This window comes from Falco biarmicus, chromosome 7 (assembly GCF_023638135.1).
Source record: "Falco biarmicus isolate bFalBia1 chromosome 7, bFalBia1.pri, whole genome shotgun sequence".
NCBI lineage: Eukaryota > Metazoa > Chordata > Aves > Falconiformes > Falconidae > Falco > Falco biarmicus.
The window spans coordinates 8,733,631-8,760,163 of record NC_079294.1 but is presented as its reverse complement, the minus strand read 5'-3'; the positions used below and the strand labels follow the sequence as shown (position 1 = coordinate 8,760,163).

At 45.8% G+C, this 26,533-nt stretch overlaps 1 protein-coding gene and 1 long non-coding RNA gene across 8 annotated transcripts in view; one reads left to right on the top strand and one right to left on the bottom strand.

The window, feature by feature from the left end:
- ESRRB (estrogen related receptor beta) overlaps positions 1 to 4,508 on the top strand; it is a 135,617-nt gene extending 131,109 nt beyond the window's left edge. For all 3 annotated transcript variants that reach the window (XM_056347129.1, XM_056347128.1, XM_056347127.1), the window contains exon 7: positions 103 to 4,508. In XM_056347129.1, coding sequence (XP_056203104.1) covers positions 103 to 347 — 245 coding nt within the window. In that variant the 3' untranslated portion in view covers positions 348 to 4,508. The remainder of the gene's footprint in view (positions 1 to 102) is intronic.
- The window catches only part of LOC130152900 (uncharacterized), a 158,710-nt gene that overhangs the window by 27,299 nt on the left and 104,878 nt on the right, over positions 1 to 26,533 (bottom strand). For all 5 annotated transcript variants that reach the window (XR_008823134.1, XR_008823133.1, XR_008823136.1 and 2 more), the window contains 2 exons: positions 3,858 to 3,945; positions 588 to 697 (listed from right to left, as the gene is read on the bottom strand). This is a non-coding gene — a long non-coding RNA (uncharacterized LOC130152900). The remainder of the gene's footprint in view (positions 1 to 587; positions 698 to 3,857; positions 3,946 to 26,533) is intronic.

Genomic DNA, 26,533 nt, shown 5'->3' with positions numbered 1-26,533 from the left:
GAGAAAGAGAAGGAAAGAAAGCATTTTTAGTTTCAGGACCATAAAGGATTTCCTTCCTCATGTCTGACTTCTCTGTTTGCTGTCTTTCCTCCCTCCCCTCAGACTCCATGCACATAGAAGACATGGATGCAGTGCAGAAACTCCAGGACCTTCTCCACGAAGCCCTGCAGGACTACGAGCTGAGTCAGCGCAACGAGGAGCCCCGGCGAGCAGGCAAGCTGCTCCTGACCTTGCCCCTCCTGCGGCAGACAGCCGCCAAAGCTGTGCAGCACTTCTACAGCATCAAACTGCAGGGCAAGGTTCCCATGCATAAACTCTTCCTAGAAATGCTAGAGGCAAAGGTCTGACAGCCCCAGCGCCAGCCAACAGTGGCCGGGGAACAAACTAGAAACAAAGATGCAGACAACGGAGCAATCCAAACAGCAGCAGCAGCCACCGCCGGCTTTTATCTCCAATCATTTATTATGGAAGAATTATTTAATGTCTATCTGCCGGCGTGACTGCAGAATTTCGTGTACAGGAGGGGGGAAACTTTTAATCAGTCACCTGTTTCAGTTTTTTTCGTTTGTTTTCTCTGTGGGAAATACCTGAATATGCTCTTGCACTTGTTGAGGCGGTCATCGGGGCTCAGCCTCTCTGAGCAGTGATGCTCTCAGCACTGTCCAGGCCGCCTGCTCCCCAGCTCCCTCCGCCAGTGCTGGAGGGGGAGGGGGACAGAAGCAGGAAAAGAGGAAGAATAGAGTCAATATAAACTTTTATCTGCTGGTGTTGTGAGGGGTCAGATAGAAAGGGAAGCAGCCAGGGTCCTTCTTTTTGTCACCTTTCTGGCTCTAACCATAGAGCAGATGCTCCTTTGGAGAAGAGCGCTGCCGGACCTCTCCTGATCAAAATGGCTGCCTCCGAGGCTCCTCTAGTGACAGCTAACACTTGTACATACAGGCCCCACTTCTTACAGGAAAGATGCTCCTAACTGTGTAAGATATTCTGCGCCCTTGTACAGTGTGTCATTACGCCTGGCTAGTCCCTTCCATGTACAATCCCTGCAGGCCCCTGGAGAGGTAGGATGTATGTCCCGGGAGAATGCAAGTCTCCTTTCCCAGACGGCAAGAAAAAGAGAAAAGAGCCCTATGTTGTGCTTCAGTGCTGGGTTGACTTGATAATCTCTGCATCCTCTCCTATGTGGTGCTAACTACATACAATTCTTCCACACTTTTCACCCCATAGTGTATCAAACCTGCCTCTTCAGCTCAGCTGAGTGCCATTCCCCGCTTACTCCTTGTGGCAGAGAACACAGGGCTTTGTCTGCAGGGTTACTGCCCAAGTATAAATACAACCTGAACCAGGGCTTTCATAGACTTCAATAAAGTGATAGCTCTTCGCCCCTACAGCGACTTAGGCTTATTGCCAAATGTTAGTTAGGAATCAAGGGCACTGCTTTTTGGAGGAGGCAGCTCTTGAGCCTGAGAGATTGCTTTTTTGTGGCAGCCTAGGGAAATAAATTAGAGAGTGGCATGAAACCCCTGATGTCCCAGCTACTGTCTTCCCCTGCCTCATCCCATTATCCTCAACAGCAGCAGAAGAGCTAGCACAGATTATACTAGGGCCTGGTAAGATGGGAAAGCAAATACCTGACCCTGAGGTGGTGGGAGAAGAAGTGGGGGAATGTTCATTTACTGGTCTCACGTAACCAGGTTCCTGCTGTCTCTAAACCCTGGTTTAGATCTGCTGCCTAAGCTGCAACTGCTGCATTCCCAGTAGCCAGAGGGGAAGGTGGGTGACTGACAAAACTGGCTGGTGGCATTCTCTGAGATTTTTATTTTCTAGGTCACTTAGTTTTGAGCCAGCCTGAGCTGATGAAACCTGAATGTATTTTCTGTTTTGTGGTCAGTGGCATGGCAGTAGATGTGAGAAAAAGCCTCCGATCTATGCTGAGAGACCAGTAGCTCTACTGCCTGGTCCCCTCAAGCTTCCGTCCCTTCCTGCCTAACCCAGGAGAAAGGTGGTGTGGCAGAGGAGTAACGTGCCCCTGGCAGGAAGCCTTCCACAGGGCCGAGGCGTGTGATCAGGGAGACGCTGGGTGCTTGTTTTCTGCTGGAGCAGAGTATGTCGCAGCAGGGCTGTCAGGGCTGCAGAACCGTGCCCAGGCTAGCTCGGAGCCTGGGGCTGCTAACTGGTGCCGACCTCTCGGCTCTTGTAGCCAGCCCGCTCCTGGTACTTGAGTTAGTTCAGTTCCGTCTCCTCTGAGTTTTCCCTCCGGTACACAGGCATCGCTACTCTCACTTACGTTGTACTCACTTGATAAGGGAATTTAGTCTTGCTTCAGGCACATTAGTAAACCAACAGAGACCTGAGGGGCAGAAGGCACGTGGGAGCTGGGACTGCTTCCATGTTCACAGCGGTAGCAATTACACAGTGGCCTTGTGCTTTGAACAGATATTTATGCTTCTCTCCCCAGCTCCCTCCCAGAGGCAGCTGGGGAGAAAATGAGAGGCTTTTGGTTGTGCTCATGATCCCTGTACCCATCTGTGACTGCAAGGGACCAAAGTGAAATGCACACCACCACTACAGAGCTAGCTTGCCATGTGCTGCGCTCTGGCAACTCTTTCTGGCTGTGGCATAAATGCTCTCACAAACGTGCTGAGCTGCACTATCACCTCTAAGTTTGACTCACTTGACCACTGTTGCTTCCCTGCCAAGTCCCACCCAGCTCAGCCACAGCACATCGTGTCCGACCTGCTGTGCGAAGGCAGCTGTCTCAAAGTGGGCTGAAAACATCCCAAGAAGCAATTCTTACTTTGTTGGGCCCTGGCTGGAAGGGTCACGTGCGGGGGGAGGGCGGGAGGGGGAAGAGAAAAAGAAAGGATCTGTCAGCTTTGTTGTATTTGAACTCAGACCTGCTTTCCAGAACAGGGAGGGAGAACTAGCTACAAAACGTGATTATGGAGAGCTGCCGAGTTAGCTTCTAGCCCACAGACACTGCTGGCTATTTAGAGGGCTATGGTAGGGAGGCAATTCCTGCCTTGGCAGAACAACATAAAGATACCAAATGCATTTTTTTCCGGGACCTTCTTTCTGCATTATAGCTGTATAACCTTGGAGCCCATCTGGATATCCCCCCATTGCTTGAAGATAATATGCCTGGAAATGTTTGCATTGCTTCTGAAATAGGATGGGAACTGAACCAGGCAGTAATTAGCATATATTAATCTCTTTAAGCAAGGAATACAAACTCTTCCCCAGGAACTGGGACAGAAACACCTGTCTAGATTTAACCCCTAAAAGGCTTGTACCGTCTGAAATTGGGAACCAGGTCGGGTCTCTTGGGCCCTTCAGACCAGTGCAGGAAACACATACATCCCTTCCCAGTTACTCTAATCTGCTGTGCGTCACTAGTGCTATCATGCTGCCACAAGCAAGGAGCACGTCCAGCTACGCAGCGAGCTGGGCTTGCAGAGAAAGGTAACGTCTTAGTGTAGTCCTCTCAGTGCGCTTTTAAGTAGGAAGGGGGGCTTCAGCAACTGCCTAGGTCTTTGAATGTTCACAGTCTCTTACAAAAAAATCTGGGGATGGGGAAGCTGAGACGTGAACTAGGAGAGGGGTGCTGGGTCAGTGCTCTGCGTGTCATTCATTTGTAATACAGGAGTCACAGCGTCAGTGCCATACAGCTGTCCTTCTGCATGGGGCAAAAGGTGATGGAGCTTGAGCCTTGGGACACAACTGGGCTCTATGACTTAAAGAAAAGCAATAGAGGTAAGTGTATCAGTGACAGTGAATAAGCACGAAGCCCATGTCCAGCAACTATGGTAAAAGTAGCTCCAGCCCCTGATTTGCATGTGTGGGTAACAGAAACCACATACCTGTCAGCTACTACAAAAGGCACTTCTTCCCAAATGACCAGCTCTTCTGTTTTGGGCACATTCTTCTCTGGGCACAGCAGTATCAGGCCTGTAACGCAAAACAAATTTCATGGGGATCAATTAAAAGACAAGGTAAAATACCACACAGAATTAGGTTTCTGGGGAAACTTGGGCATTACACCTCGCAGCAAAACTGTGAAGCTACAAGAAACACCCCCACAACAATCAGAACCTTGCAGTATTGCTCATGCTAAGGGGGCATTATTTTTCTCTCTGTAAGCTATGTCATCCTTTTTTTTTTTTTTTTTAAAGTATTACAAATATATAAAATACAACATGCTGCACCAGAAACATGTAAGCAGCTATTAGAGGGGAAAGTCATTAAGACCCTAGAATGTAACTTGTTGAGCTTTTATTACCAATTGGAGCTGAGAAAAAGAGCTTCCACTTTGTATCCACAAGCTATAATCAATCATATGGCCAAAGGCCACTCTGTTGTTCTTGTGGCTGGGTTATGTGGAGAAGCCAGAGAGACAGAGGCTGTGAGAATGATGCAGGGAGTTATAGGCAGTCAGTGAAATAAACAGTATCTACTTAACTATTATCTGCTCCTTAAAAAAAAAAAAAAAAAAAAAAAAAAAAAAGATAAAACCTGTTAAATAAATTGTATTCTTGTGGTACAGGTCATTTCAAACAAAACAAGAAATAAAACACAGAAATGTAAAAACTAACCCAGACAGAGTAATGTTTATTGTGTTTAGGGGCTGCTTGTTTTGTCCCTCGGGATGCATGTAGCCCCACAGACAGGCTGGGCTGGGGGAAGGGATGAGTTGTGCTTGCGCGAAAGGGGAGGAGAGCCCCAGCCTGCTCACTTTAGAAACGCTAATTTGGTGTTTTCGCATATCCAGGAAAAAAAATCTCAGCAGGTTTCTGAGTTTCTGTGAGATTAGCTTTGCTAAGGACTTGTTAGGCACTGTTGTCACAGACTGGTCCGTTTCTGCCACTCACTTGTTTTCTCCCCGCATTCAGCACTTCACTGGTGCAGGGAATAAACATGAGCTAGCAATGAAAAAGCTTTGACATTGTTCCAGTGAAAAAACAAAATTTCTAATCATAAAATAGACCACTGGCTTAAACCCAACAGTGACATCATGAATGTTGCAAGTATTACAGCAGCTGTCCGGCGCTTTATAGTGGGTGCAAGTGCTGAAGTCATGGCATTTGCATTGAGCTGCTGTTCAGGCGGTGCCAGAGGGCAAGCTCAAGTCTGCTTGAGAAAGCAGAAGGAAACACACTGGGGTAATTGGGGCAGAGACGTGAGAAACAAGGACCCCAGGTTTTTATTCTGCCTCCGAATCTATTGAGCATAGACAGCACCACACCCTGCGTAAGCACCACCATCTCCCCATGCCTCGACTCGGCCAACGCTGCTACAGTCCTTCTCCCGGGCAATGGTGCTCACAGGGATGATGCGGCTAAACCAGGCAGCCAAGAGGCCTCCCAGCCTGCCCTCAGGAGGAGGAGGTGGCTGGGTGAGTGGTGGCCAGTAGGAAAGGCCATGGGCTAGAAATGAGCTTGAATGAAAAAACAAGATGAGCGCAGAGCCGGAGAGGGAGGTGAAGCACCACGGGGGGCTTCTACACATACAACAGCTACTCACAACCCCACAGCCACCACCCCTCTGACTGTGACAGGCGCAGCCTCTGACCCGCCACAAGCCCTTCCCAAGTTCACACTCAGTGTCCCCCCCAACCCCGAGCCCATCGGCACGGGGTGCTTGGTCCTCTGAACGTTCTATCCATTCACAGAAGGTTTGGCTTTGGCCACCACAGCAGGACTTCAAATCAGACTTTGCTTTGGATGAAATATAGCGCAGGGGCGGTCTGACTGTGGCTTTGTGGAAGGCAGAGCAGGTTTGGGGGTTCTGAAAATTTTACGTGGCATGGGAGCTGCTGCTGCCAAGGGATTGGCAAGGGTAGCCAGGGGACTCCGGAGCGCCCGGGCCCCAAAGGTCTCTTCAGACACCGTTCAAGGGAGGTGACCTTTCCTTGGTCCCTTGCCCCTGCAGTGGCACTGCCTTCCTTACATTTCCTGGGCACCCTTCTCCTTTGCCTAGGTTTTCCAAGGCTTTCCTTACTTCTGATACTATTGCTCGCTCACATTGGAATTAAGAAAAAAAAGGGAGGGAGGGGGCTGTCTTTATAGTAAGCACACCGAGGATTGGGAGAAACTGAGGACAGCCTGACATTTCCTCCTACGGAAGAGCTTCACAGGAAATAATAGAAAAATACTCTATTTTTCTCTGATTAGCTGGAGAGGGAAGGAGGTTTCTTTACTGTTGTGTTCTCTAAATATGTTTCTCTCCCCCAAGTTAAAGGCATGTTTAACTGCTGGGATATGTTCTTAAGCTGCACCTGTTAAAACATGATTGCAGTAGTTGTTTGTGGCTACCCGCACACAAAACAAAATGAAAACCAACAAGATTTTTTGCTTTCAGGCTAAGGTATCATACAGGGTATCAAAGCAAACGTTAGCTGATGTACAGAAAACTTCAGCCTTCAACTGTCCAGTCACAGAAAGCTGGAGAGGTGGTGCTGTGTGCCTGGCTGTTTTTACAAAAACATTCTCTCCAGTTGCAACCAGTTTGAGATGACACCACGAGCAAAGCCTGAACACCTGCCTCTGGGGAGCAGGAGGACTAACCTGGCAGTGCGCTGGGGCGGCTGGAAGAGACAGAGGCCAAGAAGCAACTAATGCAAGTTGGGTTTGGAAAGCACAAGATGGTTCAACAAAACAACAGCCCTGACCCAAACCACTGCTGCCAGCCAGCCAAAACCAGCGTCCTTGCTCCAAAAGAACTGCAGCCAGCAAGTCTCCTTACATTAGTGCTAATCAGCTTTGAGAGGCCCATCATGCGTCTGGTCTTTGTGTGCTTCCTTCCATGGGGCTTGGGTGAGGCTAGAAAAGTCTTCAGCTCTGGGAGTAGCAGCATCCAAATAATTATAAGTAGGAATGAAGTCAGAGGAAAGATCAGAACTGGCCAAAGGCTCAAAGCATGAAAAACTGAGAGGGCGGACAATGGCTACCACTGACACATCACAGACTGGCTACAGACTTCAATGCTTCAACAAGCCCTTCGTAAATCTAACCAGTCACGCTGACTGCAACCATCTCCTGGCAGCACACATAGCACATGTGGAGACAGCTGTATTGGTTCAGACCAGAGACCCGTTTAGGCCAGTTCCCCCCCTCTGCTAAAGTGCCCAGAAGCAGATGACCAGAGAAGAACATAAAAACAGGGCAAGGAGGTATAATGAAGTCTCCAAGCGATTTAAGGATCAAAGACTACCTGAGCTACAGACGAGGCCTTTGCATTGAACACCCCAATGATTTTTTCTTACATGAATTTCTTCAGTCCCGCTTTCAATCACAGCAGCCATCACACAACTCACAGCATCCTGCAGCAGTGAGTTCCATGGCTCATGACTCAAAGAAGTATCTCCTTTGCCTGTTCTGAACATGCCATCAGCTCATCCTATGTCATGCTCCTACAGCTTGTATTAGAAAACAAAACAAACAGTCCCCTGCTCACTTTTCCCTGCCATTCACCATCTTCTAGGTCTCTTGATTTCACCCACAGCCATTTATTTTCAGGAAGCAGAGCTGCCAGCCTTACTCCTTCACTGGCTATGCATTGCACCAGTTAAGTTCGGAAAATGTGATAATGAGAAAGGCAAATGGCTGCCTTCCACCACTTGATCTTGATGCTTTAAAGACAAGTACAAAAACCTGGTCCCTATCTGAGATACAAAGACAGATACAGACCTCTCTTTCTGTAGCTATCTACACACAAACACACACGCTCATTGCATCTCTTTGTTACGCTTTCATTCACAGCACTACTGGAGTTCACATTTACCTTCAAAATAGCTTAGAAACAAGATTAGCCTATTTAATCCATATTTTCCTAACATTAATAACAATAACAGATTGGAATCCTTCCTCCTTTACATGGATACGGCCTTTTCCCCAATAGACCTTTTTTCTCCTTTTCATCCATCTGAAACAAACAGAGGAACCTAAAAAGGCACCTTGGCCATTCTCTGATATAATTCTTTCATTATAACACAAATGAGTGTTTTAAAAACAGAAGAGTTTAATGCATTCCTTGATGTATTGAATAAAAGAATTTTTAAAATGTATTCTTTCCTATTGCACAAGCAGCAGCTGATTTCTGTTCAGAAATCCCAGCTTGCTTAATTCAGAAATACCAAACTCTTGCTTTTCTAAATGCTTAAAATCAGCACATTGACCATTCTATAAAAAGTCTCAGAATCCAATCCATTATTTTGATGAATGCAATTATTATACATTTTGTTCTCTGATTTCAAGAAACTGGCATTACATTTCAATAATCTTTATCACACATCCCCAACATAACTGCAATTGTTGAATAATAAAAGGCAGGGCAGCAATCAGATAAGAAGAAGCCAGGACAGAGCAAAATGAAATCACTTTACCTAAATTGGCAAGAATCAACACAAAACAAGGCTGCATTTAATAGATCGGTTAGAACAAAGCACATAAATCATGTTTTTGAGAGGGGTTAATTTACACCATATGCCAATTAAGTCGAGTGCAATACATAAGTTATGAATAATCTCATTGGAGTGGAGAGTGTTACATTTGGAAGGAAAACGATTTAACTGAAGCCAAAATTATAATCACCTTCAATAATTATGTTTCCAGCATTGTAAATTCTTTTCCATCGCAATACTGAAAGAAGTCAATGCTGCAAGTAATTTTCTATTACCATTTACATTATTAAACTCAAACACATTAACCAAACTCTTGTTTATATTTTTTGTCAGTGGTTAATGCTACTACAAATCAATGATCTTTTGGGTCAGTGTTAGGAAGTACAATTTCATCAGATATTTTTCAGCCTAATGAACCCTTGTAACCAAGCCTGGGGTAAGCACTTATTTCCCCCATTGTTTTTGTCATCACATCATAAAAATTCAGCAGTGTCCTATGGGAGTGATGCTTATGGGAACAGCATTAGCACAAGCATCAGCTTTTTGGGGTGCTAACCCCACCTCTCCCACTGCCTTGAGCACTTCTAGCTCAGATTCACTTTTTCTAGCTGCAGAAAATCCTATCGCTGCTGCTGCTTCCGCACATTTCTTCTTTCCAGCACAACCTACCATTTCTCATGATGGGGCACCTGCAATGATCCAGCCTGTTTCCCGGGCTAATCCTTGATGCATTTTTGTTTCTACACTGCTGTGGTAGTCTCTCTTTCTGCCCTGTTTCTGGCACACCGCCCACGTGGGTGGGGATGCCACCCGTGAATATGCAGTCCCCTGTGGCAGCTGACCACATCGAGATGCTCCGCATCCCTTTTTTAAAAACAAGGCCCCTGCGGCTAGCAGCCAGCTCACTGTTCCAGATACCTTCCCACTTGGAAGGAGGGTCACCCCAGTTAACAATGTTTATTGTTTCCCATTGCTAAGGCTCTGCAAGATGTCCTGGCTCTCCAGCCCTTTCCTGCCAGGAATGCGATGCCACCGAAGTGACCCTCACCAGAGCGAGGGGAGGGATACAGGAGGGCACGTGCAAAACGGCACTGTTACTTGCCATTTCGGCCACGTTATCCCTCCCCTTCATTCTCAAGCTTATACTTGCAGACAGGAATGAAATACAAGGCTGGGACACAGTCCACAGTCAGTCAGACTAGATCACGGCAGCTTCTACAGCACCTCTAATTAATTAGACAAGCTATGCCAAATCAGTGACATAGGATGCTTACTTCAGGCTCCACCGCACAACTCAAGAGAACCCCAAAATCCTGCCTGGGTGAGCCAGCCCGGCCGTGCAGCAGGGCAGTGCACAGCGATGTGTGGGGTTGCCAGCGCTCAACTAGAAAAGCTGCGATCCCATGATGCTGTGTTCTCTCAGCAAAACAGTTATTAACCCAAACTGAGTTACAGCAATTACAGAAACACCACCACTTTCACACTCAATGATCACAGACAATAAAAACATTTCGCAAATAAATCTTCAGCACCTTCAAAGTGTGCCCAGAAGTACAACCGTGAGTGAAACAAGCAGTCAAAAAGAGCGCGCAAAGCCTGGACATACATTCAACTTCCTTGAATCAATAGACCGCCTTCCCTTTTCAGAAGAAAAAGAAAATGCCTGGACTCCGTGTACGCTGTCAGCTGTAAACGGGCAAAGGATAAACAAAACCTCAGTAAACAGGCAAATGAGATTTGGGGGGTTTAAAAAATAAGGTCATTATTGTAACTATGAGAACCTTACGTAAAATTTTAAATTATAAAAAGCAAACATGACCCCATTTTGCAGATCCCCCCTGAGCCTGCCAGCCCGCGCTGAGGCAGAGTAGAACCGTGTGAGAGGAGCAAAAGCTTCACACCCGGAGCGCGCCCTGAGCTTGGTGAGACCTGCTGCGCTGGGTGGCCCCACTGCCCAGCACGTGGAGCCGTACGCAAAGCAGGCTCCTGGCTCGCCTCTTCTTCCCCAGGGCATGTTGCTTGCAAATAAATAGGTCCTAAAAAGTGGCTGAAACCTCAGATAAGTGATGCCTGGGCCCTCGCAGATTCTGGGCAGAACAACTCATTACTGCGTTGGCTGAATCAGCCTGGACCAAGACTCGAGATCTGCCTTTGTTTTTTGCTTTTCACATGGAACGTGTCCACAAAATGGGGCATCAATGACTCATTCCAAAGCTTGTGATTGTCCTGTGTCCCAGAGCATGTTGCTAAGTTGCTCCTGTCAGTCATCTGGACTCTCACAAAGATAGCACTAGGCTGCCTACAGCTGCCTGACTGCTGTGCACGTTATTTGTCCCGATACAAGGAATAAATAAATCACCCCCAAGCTGTCAGTGAGATGCCATACTAAGTACGAATGCTGCCACCTCCTTGGTACCAGGTTTCGCACTCTGCTGGTTACATTTATTCTCACACAGGTCACCACAGCACACTGAGTCTGGCCCTGAACCCTCCACAGCATGAATTTCTCACCCGGCCGACAAGCATTACTCTTTACAAAGATCAACAGAGTCAAAGAGCAGAAACGGCAACAGAAACTGCCTGGGCTATGTCTATGAGCAGTTGTGACTCAGCTGTGATACGCCAAGGGCTAACCCGCACTGGGACAGTGCTTCACAAGGTGAGCGCAGCTGGCTAGATGTCCTTCATGAAAGTGTCCTGGTGACTTCCCAGTCACGATTCAGAAATGACATCATCATCCCCTCCATGAGCACTTTTCAGGTAACTAGCTACCCAGCAAGCTGGGAACTTGTAGTAGCTTTGAAACAAAAAGGAGAGAAAAAAACCCTATATAATGATAACACAAAAAAGAACGTTAAGCAGCATCTCAGCATGTCTGTGCTTCAGACTTGGCTGAGGAGTCAACCACCTTTTGCATTTCACTTTATGCTTCACAGTTGCTGCTGCTGCTAAGCAGGTTGAAAAAATAATCTCTCTTCTGTTACTCCTCTCCATTCACAGTCCCTAACCTCCACTTCTTCATGGGAGGGAGGAGACACGGGCATAATATTATTTCCCTGCCAGTCCACACCATAGGTACCACCTGTTTCTGCTGGATTGTTTCTCATGACTAGGAAGGTTCCTGACTTTGTGCTCAGATGTATTTTGAGCTTTCCAGGAGAAAGAGTGAGAGGAGGATGACAAAGATAAGAAAATGTGATACAGTTTGTTCCCTAACTCGTTGACATAACTAGCTTTACTGCCTGTTTTCCATTCACCAGCCTAGAAGGAAACGATGACACAGGCATGAAGATTTTTGCCCTACCTTCACTATGAGCCCACGCATCAGTGAGAGTGCAGCACGTAGGTGGGAGGCCAACATGCTCCTGACAGAGGAAGAGAGAAGCAACCAATAACAATGGAAAACACCAGTGTCACCTTGTTCCTCACCCTAGCCCTCAATATGACTGCTCTGTTCCTTCTCTTCCTAGAATGAATCTTGGATGATTTCTCCTGGTTTGCAAGTAGAGGCAGGAAAGGAAAGGGAAGGAAAAATACGTAGTGCAAGGGAGAATGTATCAATTCAGAGCTTCGGCGCCAACGAAGCTGAAGATTTCCTGAAGACATCAATGAAGTTGAATCAGACTCCCGCATACAGCAGGAGTGACAGGCAGCTATTATGTCTTTTTACTACATATTCTGTACTTCTAGATGGGACAGTAATATCGGGCAGGATGAGAAAAGTCCACCTGAACGAGGCAGGCAGAGACTAGCACTCTTCAACGCCAACAGAAAAGCTGAAAGATACTTTCCCCACCAGCAAGAGATTTCCCCATACGTTCACCTCATGCTCTGTTCTCTGGGAATCATCATCTCTTTGGCTGAGAAGCAGAATTCAACCTATCCCAAATTTGGGGTTTGGTAGCCAGGAGCAAGGAACCCAAAGCAGAGGGAATGAGGGGCATTAGATTCAGAGTAAGGAAGTTCTGGGACTGCTTCCCAGCAAGATGTACGGCAGCAAAAGCTACGGTTACCTGTGAAAAGCAGCTCAACCTGTACACACTTGTGTGAGCCACAGGGTCCCTCCTGCTCCGCGTCCATGTGTTCCTAGTACTTCTCTTTATGGAGAAGAGGTGGCTATAAGTGTTGCTGCAGCACACAAAGTATCTTTTGGAGAAGCAGGCCTTAAGGGCAAGTACTTACCCAGGCATCAAAAGAGAGTCCTTCTCTGTGCCAGGCTGTACCAGAGAAAGACATGCTGGAGAGACTTTTCTCCCAGAATTACCCTTTCCAAGTAATGAAGGTGAGACACCTTCTGAGACTGAAGTGTCAGGAGAGCAAGTGCTGGAACAAACTGCTAAATAACAAGCTATCAGGACCATGTACCATATACAACCAAGAGATCTGTTGGAGTTTGGGATGGAAGTGGCTGAGCTGCTAAAAACATGAATTGCCTCATTAAAATCAGCTTTCTGCTGGAGTAATGAAGGGTAGCAAATGCTGTAAGTTGTTCTAAAAAAGGCATATGGGGTGAGCTGGAAAGTCACAGACCACTGAGCTTTACTTTGAATCAGGTAAATTGGTTGAATTACCAAGTAAAATTAGAATCACAGGGAAGGACTGGCACAAAGAATTCACTTAGTTTTGCTCCAGTGTCCTTGCCCTCTTTCCACTGCTCCTCAGTACCTTAAAAGTCCTGTTGATTCTTCTGAAGTCACCTGCTTAGATGATTCCTCATTACTTTTTGCTCATTTGGCTATGTCCTACAGAAAAATGGCTTTTCATCTTCCCCCATTCCACCTAATTCTGTGCTGGGAAAAACTGCGTAAGCAAAATATTTGTATTTGTTCATGTAATAACTGTATTGAGGTTGTGGGTATGATAGAGGAACTGGCAACAGCAGAAATCATACCTTATGTCCCAGTGATCCAGTATTGGTCCCTCACTTGTCCCAGTCTTAACAGACGAGAACTATATATTCTAGAATGCTCTTTATTTAAACTACTGCAAACTGGGCTTTACCATATGAAGACCATGCAACAGCCTGTAAGAACATTTTAGCAAAGAGTGTTCTGCCTGAACCCTTATATGACGCCTGATCCAGACGGAGCCTTAGGGTGGAATGAAAGGCCAGATGATCTCTTCAGTTTCCTCGGCAAGATACACTGAAAAGCATGATCCAGCACGTGTCTTGGTGCTGTGCCTGGAAACTGTTTCCCCCCTTCCCCACTGATTCCGGATTTTCTTTTATATTGCAGCACAATTCCTGCTTCTGAACAAGTATTAGGGAGCAAGCAGACACCTATGAAAGATGCTGGCTAAGGTATGGCCAGGCTATTGAAGACACAGCCAGGAAGGGACAAGCCAGGAGCAGAACAGGTGATAAATACAGAGTAAGTTCCACTCAAGGAACTGGGAGCAGGGGACCTTGAAGCAGAAGGCAGAAACCATCAGGGGTTCCTTCTGTGACAGCTACGTCCAGATTCCTACCTGTGAGGAAACACCAGAGGCCAAAGGCAGAGGGGTCCCAATCGCAAAACCTAGAAGCTCTGGTATGTGTCCTATGCCTCCAGTGCAGGTTTTTGCAGAAGCACCCAGCCTCCAGGTGACATGCCCTACAGGTGCACAGACACTACTACAGTTTTACTTCCTCGGTTTAGATCATTGCACCATGAGTATTTGCAAACCTACCCTTTCTTGCCTGGCAATTATTGACTTAGATTAGTTTTAAGATTACACACAGCCTAATTAACACTCGTTACTTTGGCAGGTCTGCTTCTGGTACTGTAATTACTACAGAAAATCACATTTATTTAAGTAGAAACTTAACAAGTTATCAGTTTCAACAGTTTTTATTGTTCAAGCAGAACAGACCGGATTTTACCTAATATTTCTTCCTGCAGTCTGGTGGCTGGAAACACCACCCTGAAGAAGGCACCACAGTCATGCTGATCCTGTACAACTTTATCTATTTTGCATATTCATTTTTGAAGTACTTAATGTTTCTAACACCTAATTCTGTAAGCACCCAGTGTCACTAAGTAGTGACATTAAGGAACACATTAGACTATTATTCATACTATTTACCTATATCACTTTAATCAAACTAACTTCGGTGTTTATTCGGACACTACCATAGTTAAATTGTTATTGTAATTTCACTCCACATTTTGTTAAGCATCCTGACTTAACAACCTTCATAACTATCATGACTTTGTTTCCCTTTCTAAGCAAGAAACTAGGGTCCCAGAATTTTTCTGAGTGGACATCAGCTTCCATGCATCCACACGATGGCAATGCAATTCACTTTCAAACTCTTAAGGTCTAAATTTCCCTGTTTGGATTTCTGGAAACTTAGAACAACCTTCGCAAGATCACTGCAATACTTCCTTTTCAGTTTAGTCCCAAGTCCAAGTGGATATAGGATTTATAAAGCTTATGGCCTTTAAGGCCTGGGAAGTGGAGCATCTCTGTTCTTGCCTCTTCGTCACCATGCACCTGATGCCTCACTAATCCCCCAGAGGTTAGGTGTACCACGGCACTGAACAGCTATAATTACTTCTGGAAGCCAGCTGCCAGTCAAGTGACAAAGAAGTCTGCAGAGCCGTTTCCCCCAGCCCACATCGCTGAGCACTTAGACCATTTGAATACAATATTAAATAGAACAAGACATGGGCAATATGTTATTTTTGCAAAGCTGAGCTTGTCACATTTGCAAAATTAATATGGTGTGGCAGGAGATGAAAGGGCCACCTTCTCCATGGAGCTCCCACATCTATGGAGCCAGGCAGCGTGAGCCCAATAATGAAGTGCCTAGCTTTGCAAAACCATGAAGTCTTCAGACATGAAATGGGCAACAAGCAGTACATTGCAAATCCTCTGAGATCAGCACAAAGATGAGAAAGTAATGACAGGAATGGGTGAAAACAGGTATTTCCTACTAAGCCTAAGCAAAACTTTTCTGGGTCTCACTGGAGCCTCTGAATTTTGTTGTAAGTGTTAAGCCCTCCTAGTGCAGCAAGCCACGAGCACCTGGAAGGCAAAGAGCACTGACAACCTCTAGGAGACCTTCTTTCTGGGACCTGTGGAGAGCGTTGTGTAAATGATTATTATTTGTTTAGCCGCCTCAGTGATCATTGCACTTCACGAACAAAGGGGAGGACTGAGTGCCTGCTCCAAAGAACCCTGCAGCCTGAATTACAGATAAGTCCCTGCTGCTGTTCAAAGAGGTTACTTTCTGGGCAAATTTTCTTTTGTTTTGAAAGAAATTAAATACTTAGGATATAATAAAGAAGATAAAACTGCCGCCTTTGCAAAGCAAGCTGCAATACCCACAGTATCACTCCAGATTTTATTTTATTGCTTTTGCCTCTGCTTCAAACAGAAATTAAACTCGCCCAGTTCCTCCCCTGCACACTCTCCTCTGCAGAGAAAGACACGGCTCAGGCCACCACCTCCAAATCAGAACTTCACTTGGACACGTCCTTGCCAATAAAATCCCCAGCAGAAACTGGAAGAAAGCATGGCGTCTTTTGTGGCTTTGGACAATTTGGCAAAGTGAATATTTTACATACACATATAAATGTGTGTGTATACACACACATAATATATACACGTAATACATACGTATATTACATGCATATAATATGTATTGTACACATTGCATAATATAGGTGGATAACACACCCGTATATCCAGCGCTGCACGGGTGCCAGCCTGCTCATGTTTTCCAAGACAGAGACGCTGGTGAATACGGGGGAACCTACCCTGAGCATGAAATCTGACCAGGAAAGACTGCTTGAAGGAAACACAGGAGGCTTCAGACTACGGATCCCTTTCCAGCCCGACCCCCTTTGCAGAAAGCCCACTGACTGTGTGACACTGCCCACACAGCCCAGGCTGCCCACCAGCAGTTCACAAGCCAAGACACACAGCAGGCTTTTGTCTCTTCCCCTTCAAACATAAAGCGGAGTCAGTGACCTTCTCTTCATCCCACTTGAGAGTCCTCTTCGGGAAAGAGAGAGGGCATTTTAAGAAAGGCACATCCTATGCTGGCACCGGGAATCCCACTGAGTGACAGGGAGCGGTTCTACAGCAATTGCTTTGTTTAAAATGCAAAACGTGGATGTGTTTGGAGGACGTATCAGCATCAATCACTGTATGCAAATACTGCCTGTGGAGAAGAGCTTCCCCTGTAAGTCACTCCTCACTGCCCTAATCGAGTTAAAGCTAGTGACTGAGGGCATGTTGAACGCTGATGGGCCATTGATAGCGCTGTCCCAGGAGAAGATTAATAAAAGGCAGCACAGGTGCTTAGCCCCAAGCAGGGCACAAAGTCAGAGGGGGGGGTGAGGCGGGGGGACAAGGGTGTCTCTCTGCCTAGCAGTTGTTGCCCGTTACCACAGGCACACAAAAAAGCAAAACCTCGCAGCCCTCTTCCCCATTCACCCACACGCTTGTGGAGGAAGGTCAGCACGGATGACATGCACTGACTTGGACAGGGGACACTGCTGACTTGCAGTCTGTAACTGCCTTCACTGGGGAACACAGATCCATAAAAGGGAGGTGAAAAAAGAGCAACTCCACTGCTGTTAAGCTTAGATGTACCTAAGACAGGGGTCTGCCTCCGCCCAAGGGACCCACAAGCTGACGCTGGAAACTACAGCTGCAGGGAGAAACGATGCAAGGATTTGCTTAGCATGTTATGAAGGAGGAGACACATTACACACAGCTCTCCACCCATGGTCACCAAGGAAAAACCCTCACAATTCTTGTGCCAGTTCTGCAAGGCAGGTGGTGGCAGCCCTGCCATGTCCGTCGGCAGTGCCCGGTAAGGCGACAGCACGAGTCCCAGCACTGGGCTGCCTGGCACTGCGCAGGAATGGTTTTCAGGTGCTGGTGACCTTTAAGCCATGAAGGCAAAGCCCTGGCTGGAGCAAGCAGTACCAACTACAAGTGAACTTCTCTGGCAAACGCAGCTCTTGTCCCTTCCCGGCAGATGAACCGCAAGTACTGCTAACGATAACCATTAACATTATTCCCTCTCTTTCTCAGCAGCCAGAGCAGCAGAAGGAGGGTGAGGAAGGTGCAGATGTTCTCAATTTTCTCAGTGCTGGGAGCAGAAAAGGAATGGAATATTGCTAGCTAGGTTGCCTTTCAGCCATCCATTGACAGCAGTTTTACTGCCTACACTTCCCCTTTCTCTGCCTAGTCAACTCCTAAGCCTTCTGCCTTGCCACTTTCAGCTTCTCTCGCCATCACCTTGGCCGTATCACCACACCTGCTTCCTGCACCGAATTGCTGCCAATAGTTTCCCTCTTCTCCCAGCCTCCTGTTGCAAAGAGTTCTGCCCTGAGCTCCTCTTCCCCCATGTCTGCCTCAGAACTTGAGTTATTGTCCCACGACTCCTCTACATCTGAGTTACTGTCAGCTCCTTGCAGAGTGGGAATCTTCTCTTTTATGTACCTCTAAAGTGCTCAGAACAATTATATTGCTCTATAAATAAGGATAGTAAGAGCCTAATGCTGGCAGCTCCGGCAGATGCATAGGAAAAGGATGACGGCCTGCCCATGGAGTGACATCATTCTGCTTACTGGAAGATTTCATACCAAAACAGGCTTCTGCCTGGAGTCCAATACCTATCAAAATCCTTCTGAGCCTAGCAAGAGCAACGCTAGCTCTGTGCTAGGGAGCTGATTTAATGCCACAATTCTCAGCATTGCAATTCCAACTGGCAAGCAGTACATTTGCAAAGAGTTTGTATGAGAAATACTGTCCAGATATGCCAGTCAGTACTGGAAGAGTCAACTTGCACTCTCCTAGAGAACACCTAATAGTGTAGGGCCAGCCCGGACCGTGAGAAGCTTGAAATCAGAGACGGTGCTACCAGCCCAGCTGCAGATTTGTAATGCAGACACTGCTAAACCACTAAGAGGACACCAGGGCCAGTCCTCCCAAAAAAGGAGCTCTCATCATTAAAAGCCTCACAAAGCCGGTCCTTCTGCAAGCAGTCTTACCATTACAGCCTGGCTCTCCCAGATGGGCTGAAGAGTGCCATACAGGGTGTACACAGCATTTCTAGAAACACAGCACAATGCTTGTAGGCTTCTAGAGATGAGACTCATCTTTGCTGCTGAACCAAGAGTGAGACAGGGAAGTGAGGAGAAACAAATCCTTTGGCACAGTTCATGCTTATACCACAAATGGCAGCAGTGTGCTGCATACCTCCAGCTCCAAACGCATTTTTTCAGGCTTCAGGTTGCTGTTATCTGAAATCATTGCCAGAGTGGAAAGAAAGGGGTGAATGCTAAGTCTCCTTTCTTCATCCTGTCATCTCCAAGTCCCAACAGATATTTCTGCTTGCCTCTGAGTTATTTCAGTTTGTCCACAAAAACTGATGGACCACTGTTCTGCAGTTAGAGGGCTGCTTGTTGATTATTTTGGGACACGGATGCAAGACTGAAGATGGCAGGATGCTCTTTCAGTCATGTTCTAGCCCCACATATTCCACAGCCCTGACACAGGCATGATATAGCCCAAGCAGCTTTGAGGGACTTATATTGAGCTGAAGGGTAGGGATTTTGCAAACTGCATCCCTTTTTCCATCTCTAGTATTTGAACACTTATGTCCTCCCACAGGCATCAGATGTGTAAGAGTTCCCAGATTCAGGACCACCTCTACAGGATAAAGACCAGCTATCAAATAAGCTTACCATGAGCTTTCCACTCCGTGACTGGAGTTGTTCCTCCAAAGCCCAAGAGCTGAAACCCAGTCAAACTATCACCATTGGTCACAGCAGTGGCTTCAGGGACCAGAAAGGATGCTGTGTCATTTCTAGTACTCAGTGGAAAGATAGTTTGTTTCTGGCATACAAGCTGTTTCTATGCCAGGGCAGGAGTGGAGGGGAAGCAGAAAACCTAGCATAGAGGGAAGGCGGGTGAGCAGCCAGTTCTGGCTTTACAAGAGGATGATAAATGATAACAGCATTAGGAACAAAACCAAACATCTTTCATGCTGTCAGAGCAATGAAGCCAGCACATAACAGGATGTGGGCACAGGCCAGCGCAGTTCCTTTCCAGAGAGGCACACATCTATGAAGTTTCTTCTGCTCTGAGTCAACAGACCAATTCATCTTCCCTGGGTTCCTGCAGAAGAGGGCAGGGGACAAAGGGGTAGTCATTTCTCTCCAGTTAACAAAGAGCTTCAGCTGCTTCACAGTGCATTGAATTCAATAGACAGGGTCAGGTCAGTGCTGGATGCCAGTGCAGAAAGGCTGTAAGAGGATGTGGTTTGGAAAGCTCTAGATGATCATGGACTTCTTCCTAAACTGCCCCAGTAGTTACCAAAGGGTACTGCGGCACACGTGGAAAGGAAAGAGCAGTCAAGAGGTTGGGGACCACAGCCCCCAATACCCTTCACAGTGTTCCCCCAGGTTTAGACTCCAGAGAAGCTTTGCCTTCCTGCAAGTGAGAATAAAAGTCCCTTCCTGGGGCTTACCTCATCTTCACAAGAGGAGGTCACCAGGGCAATGGCAGTAGCTGGTGAAGGCAGGGCTGCAAAAGCAATCACCTCTGTCAGGCTTCGTGAGGAACATGTTCAATGAATTAGTGTTCTGCTCAGTGCAGGTGCCCTCCTGCCTTTGTTGTAGCCCAAGGCTTGGCAGTGAGGAAAAGATTAATGGCCAGCACAGAATTAAGAATGGGGTGAGGTGTCATGCCCGGTTTTGCTTTTACCAGCTCCCTATCATCTCCTTCTATGCCCAGAGCTGGCCCTGTTCCCACGCTGAATCAAACAGAAAACATGACACTCAGTGGACATATGTGCATGTAACCAGGGAGGACTTTCAAGCACTACTGGCCTGACAGACCATTCCTCTCAATGTCAGGTTGTGCTGGAAAGTCTCTTCTGCTAAACTCCAGCTCTTTTTAAGAGAACAGTAATGATGGTTGGCGATTCTTCCCCTAACAACCACATCTCCCTCCACTAATAGCAAGAGACACAGATGGCTGCTACTGTTCTTGGCTTGCATCTGGGGAAACTGAGACACTATAAGGGAACTGAGCTCCCAAGTTCAAACACAGCAAGGACTCAAACAGGCTTTCACAGCTCTCTACTCTCCACATTGTAAACATCTTTTTGTTTTGCAAATGCTTTCTCTCAACATGATTGAAAACCTCTAGCAACCCACACACTTAACCACTGGACTGGCCATAAACTAGGTAGGCATCTTGCCCATCCCATCACAAATAACAACCCTGTGTGGCCCCATCAAGCATGAAGGCTCTGCAATATCAGCTTGGGCTTGTCTTCTTTTGGCTCTGAGGACCACTGGCTACTTTCCCTCCTGCTGTGAGGGGTGGCCGTATACACAGAAACTTAAACAGAATGAACTTTGCTAAAGACACCCTACGCTCAAGAACACAAGCTCAATGGGAAAAGCGTGAACATTCAGTAGCAAAGGCCTTTGGAGTCAGGCAAGAACCAGATGTGTCATATGACAAAATACAACAGAAAATGCAAATACAGCCTGGAAGAAGGCAATAGAAAGGAACATACAAATTCATACACCAGGTAGGACTGAGCATGTGTGGGGAATCCTGAAACCATCTGCTGAACCCACTAAAAGTAGCGTTGTGAGCAGTGGGATGAATGAATCCCAGCTTCCATGGATTTGCTGAATTTGCCATGCTGCATAGAAAAAGAGGTGAACTCCAACTAAGAGTTTTCTACACAACTAGCACTCCTTTTGAAGGACTGTCTTCCATCTGTCTAAGCAGGGGTAAGGTTAGGAAACTTTCATTTAGGGCAGATGCTAAAAAATAGTCTTCTCTGTCCAGGGAAATTGTTGGGACACATCACATTTAACATCTCTTCATCTCTTTCAGGTAAATTAATTTGGTGGTGTGAGGTTCAATTCAAAGGTATTGTGAGGAATAAGTGAAAAAAAAATAGAGAGATAAGGACAGCCACAGACAGCATGATCAATTAAGCCTCGTTTAATTTGGAAACGAGGATTGAAGGTGTTAAAATCTTCTCTGTATCTACTGGAAATAGAAAGTTTACCAGAAAAATGGTGGGTCTTTGAATTATGAGTGTATTTGCATTAAAGGAGGAAGATTAAGGAAGACACTGACATCGTAAGAAAATGGCACTATTTCTTTGGCACCAAAAATTTTGAGCAGAGATTGAACTTGGAATTATTGTTTTCACATAGTAAGGATGAAGCTTGGAGACAGCAAGATTCACAGTAGGAAGAACTGGAAAAAAATAAATTAAAATCCTGGGAGATTGTTCCCTTTTGTGTCATGTGTTTGGGGACCCCTGAAGAAAACGAAGAATAGAGCAACCTTGTTGCTGAGACAAAGTGTGCTACAGAAATAGAATTTGCTCCTCTACAGAGTGAATTCCAGCCACCTACCCAGCCTCCACAGCACAGCAAAGCTGGAATTAGTGAGAGCAAATTCAGGCCCACCCAAAGAGAGAAAAGCTTCCTCTGGCAACCTAGCTGGTGATGTTCAGCGTGCTTGTGCACTTCCTCACTGTTGGATACGTGCCCATTTCTCTAACCACTCCTGGCCTTGTAATTTCAAATAAGGATGAAGAACAATGAAGATATCTCCACCGCCAGAGACCTGAATCTTTGAATTGCTTTGCTCATGCTGGGCTTGGCCCTTTTTTCCCCTCACACACCAGCTGTCTTTTCTGCATCCTGCACAGCTTAGTCCAGCTCCTGGTCTGGGACCAGGTCAAAGCAGATGATTCAAGCCCTGTGCCTGATGAGGAAAGCCATGTAAGTGTTCTAGCACTAATGCTGACATTAGCTCCCGATAAGGTCATGCTCTGAAGAGCTTAGCAAGCTCCTGAACTGGAAAAAAGGGAGCAAGAGAAGAGCTGGAGAGCAAAGAATACTTGTCCTGCTAGAGAATAAGGTGACCCGCTGGGATTCTTACTGTGATTGTAAAGAAAACATAATCTGTGATAGCAGTCAAAACCTGGAGTGAAACAGTTGTTTGGGGAAGTAAGAAAAATCATCCAACTGTGTTCAAGCAAAATCTAGGCTGTATAAAAGCCTAAGCCATAAGTCAAAAGCCTAGGCCATAAACAATAAAGATGTCTTATCTCTCACTAATGACCTTATGGAAGCATCTTCCATCCAAGCACCAGTACTACTGCACAGGGAATATAGTCAGGCTTGGTCTACCATCCACACTGCTATTCCCACATCATTCCAGCCTAGATGGCTGTGTAACGCCCCATTCTTCCTATGGCCAAGCGCTCAGATCCTCTAGTACATGCCTACCTCTCAGTCCCATTCTGGACCTTTCTTGTCAGATAAAATGGATTTTTAAAATGCGTATTTAACTTCGTAGAATTTATATGCCACTGAGGAGAAATTCACACCCTCCCCCCAAATGAAAGAAGGAAGAAATAAAAACCTGTCCTTGACTTAACCTTTTACATACACTGTCTCAGCAAGGATGGAATTCATTCAGCAACGGTTCATTGTAGCTTTATTTCCAAATCGCAAGTGACCAGTGCCTGACCTACAGGCCAATTATAGCCTCCAGAACTGTACAGCAGTATGGGACAGCATGCAGACTCTTTTATTGCTCAAATAGTTTCCAGTGGTTCTTTCTAAAGGTCCCAATGTACAATGCTCATCCCAGACCGTTTGTCTGAGTTCTATGGAGCACCACATGGTTTGCTATGTAGTGTTCCTGGGTTGTACCCTCTTTGTCCAGACATGGAAGACCTTTGATTTGTTGCACTGGACCCTATCATCAATGTGTTCAGGAGGAAAGAAGTGGATTACAGTTCCAGCTATCTGCAAGGTCCACAACACGAGGCAGCTTGCTCCACTGAACAAGTCTCCACTAAGTGTTGTTCCCACAGGAGGTGCTGTGTACCCCACAGGAGCACACACAGGGTTAACATTCTTGAATTTCTTCCCAGAGACAAATGGTTTGTGTTGAGGAACTGCTGCTGGGAAGGAAGGAAAAAAAAAAAAAAAGCCCCTTTTTTATTATTCCAAGGTGCATTTTAATTTGCACAAGCGACATTGTGTCTGTGATGGATTACACGAAGGGAAACATTACAGCCCAGCAAGCTCAGCGAGGAAAAAAATAGGGGAGATATGGGGAGGATTAAAAACAACCTATTGCAATGCAGAATTCTGATAAGGAGTCCATGGTGCCTTCAGAGCGGGAGCAGGTGGAGCTCAGAGTACCAAGAGAGAGAAAGGGCATGGTATAGGGTGAGGGAAGGAGGGAGAAGTGGGAGCACAGACCGGAGGAGACTCCTTGGTCATGTAGTTCACTCTTTTCCTGCTACCAGCACCATCACTGGAACCCTTTCATAAAAGATCAGGCTCCATCTTAAAATTCATTCTGTCTTTTTTCCCTTGGAAGGATGTTACAGAATCTCACTTCTCTTTCTGATGGTTAAAAACCTTCGTTTAATTTCCAGACTAATTTATTCTCAGCCAGTTTATACCCATTTGTTCTTGTGCCAACATTGTCCTTAAGCTTAAATAGCTGTTCTCTCTCTCTCTCTCTCTAGGGTTTTGTGGTTTGATGTATTTATAGACAGAAACCATATCCCCTCTTTCCTCATTTTGCCTGACTGAACTAGCAAAGCTTTTCATATCCTGTAAAACAGATTCCCCGTATCACTGGTCATCCTAGTACCTTTCTGTGCTCTGTTCCATATCATACCCATCCTTCTGAGACAATGGTGACTGGAATTGTATGTGCTATGTCAGGAGTGGTCATAACAGGCTCTTGGACAATTGCGCAATAGTTGCATTTCTCTGCTGGAAGCACCTCTATGCTGAAAATGCCTCCCAGCTTTGGACCTTTCATCAGCACCATGCTGATCATTTGGCCAAAGCTGTTGATGGTCAAGACAAGATCAGTCCTGAGAAAAGCCTCCTTTCAGCATACTTCTTCAACTTCCAGCACTACTTGTTGCTGCCCCCGCTTCAGTCACCCCTAGGATTCCTCTGCTAATCACCATGCAGCACCTTATCTAATGATTTTCTGAACTTGTGATAAACAAGCTCTAGCCAGTTATCTTATCAAAGCCAGCTATCTCGTTGCTTTTTATCCCATCTTCTATTTTGCTCTTGTGCAGGTCCTTTTCCTTTAAGAGTACAAAACTACTGTACAAGCTACAGAAAAATCCCTGTTGCCTACTAATGGCATATGGTTTACAGCGCAAAGGTAGGTAATTCTGTCCCCTTCTTAGTAGGGGCAATAGTGATATGCCGTGATCTCTTTACTACAATCTTCTATTTTCTTACACGTACTTCAGGGTCTCAGCAGCATAACCAGACTCTCTGCTCCAGTACTCCTCCACTTTTTTTTTTTATCCAGCCTCTTCTTGTTTTGAACTGGTATAAAAAAAGCATTTCTCCAGAGATATTAGTGTCTGGAATTAAAGAAGATAGATTTCTAGCACTTAGGGATGGAGACATTTAATAACAATAAAAACACGGCTTGGTAGGTGGTCTGAGAAATGCCCTAACACAGCAGGAGAGACTCAAGAAAGCAAGCTGAATTAGGCAGACTGTTGGTAAACCAAAGCATTGCATTTTTGTACTGTGAGTCACAGGGAGTATTTGAAGTGACTGCAATAAACATTTATCTGCTAATTTATAGAATGCATTTTATTATAAAAATCTAGGCACATCCATAAAAAGGAATAAAAAAACCCTGCCTGGAACATCCTCATTAATAAGCACATAAATAAAAAAAAGCCGGGCTACTCCAAAATCTAGCTAAGCTCCAATTCAGAATAGTACTGAGCACCTGGAAACACCAGCCACTTCCCTGGAAGCTACACAGGCTCAAAATCTTTCCTAATCGGAAGTTGAAAGCCTATTGCCGTAAACCCTGGAGGCTTTTCCTGCAGAAGAAATAGATGAGCCCTGCAGCGCCCCTAAGGTCACTGTAGCTGGGCTGTGACACACCACACGAATGGTTTCTGTCAAAAACTTTCAGCCATCAATACACGTGTACGTGTGCATACCTATGTGTAGGTAAACACATACCTATGGTCTCTCCTGTACTTCCATAAATGAAATGGTGGCTAAAACCATAGGGGAAGGTGCAAATATTTGAAGCCTAATGACTCAAAACATAATGTGCTAGTTTTTATAAGGCTATCATTACTTGTCAGGAGTGAACTCGCCCAGGTCTCACAAAATAATACTGTATTCTGATTCCTTGTGCCTTGTCAGTAAGAAATGTTCTACTGCTTAAATACTGTCTGGCTCTGGCTAAAGGCATAATGCAACAGTTTTCCTGCCTCCCTCCACACATCTTCTGGGAAGTCACACATTGGACCCATTCAGTTGGTAAGGGAGGAACAGAATCCTGCATCCTTCCCTATGGCACTACTGCCTCAATCAAACTACAAAGTAAAAGATCACAAATGCTTCTTTTTTATTCCAGAGTCAGTAAGGTTAACTCTACACAACTGCTAACAAGAAGGTAACGTATGCAAAGACAGTTTTCAGAAATGTATTTTCCATTTGTCCCGTTATCTTGGGCATCCCAGTACTCTATTAATGAAAAGTTGACTGTGATCACTTTTCAGAGCGGAGCTAAACTCTGCTACTCTAAGACTCCAGAAAGGTCAGTGCTACACTTGTACTTGTCACATCACAAAAGTAGAGAAATCCCAAAGTCAGCTTCCAGAAAATGTTAAGCGAAATTTTTTAACTTAGAGTATTGCTCCTGAAATCCACTTGTGGCTCTGTGCCTCACCAAACTTCTGGCTAAACCTTTTGCAAGCAGACGTTGTGCTGTATGCTCGAAGAAACTGTGTATCTCTCCTCAGAACACACATAAAATCCACTTCCTCCTCCAGGGGAGTAAAACGTGCATCTTTCAATAAATTCATCACAGGAAATTAAGGAGTATACGGTATCATTTGGAAAATTCAATGTCAGCTAATTAGTAATCAGCTAGTAAGCGCTGGGGTGGGAAGAGACTGAACGCATCAGATGAGTCATTCACCCTGAATGCTTCAGGCAGCTCAAGTGTTAAGTCCTGTTCCCTTACACTAATGTTACAGTCACTGAAAAACAACAGAACTAAAAAGTGACTTCTAGAGAGGGATTCTGAAATCCAGCCATTTCCCTCTCTCCCAGGGCA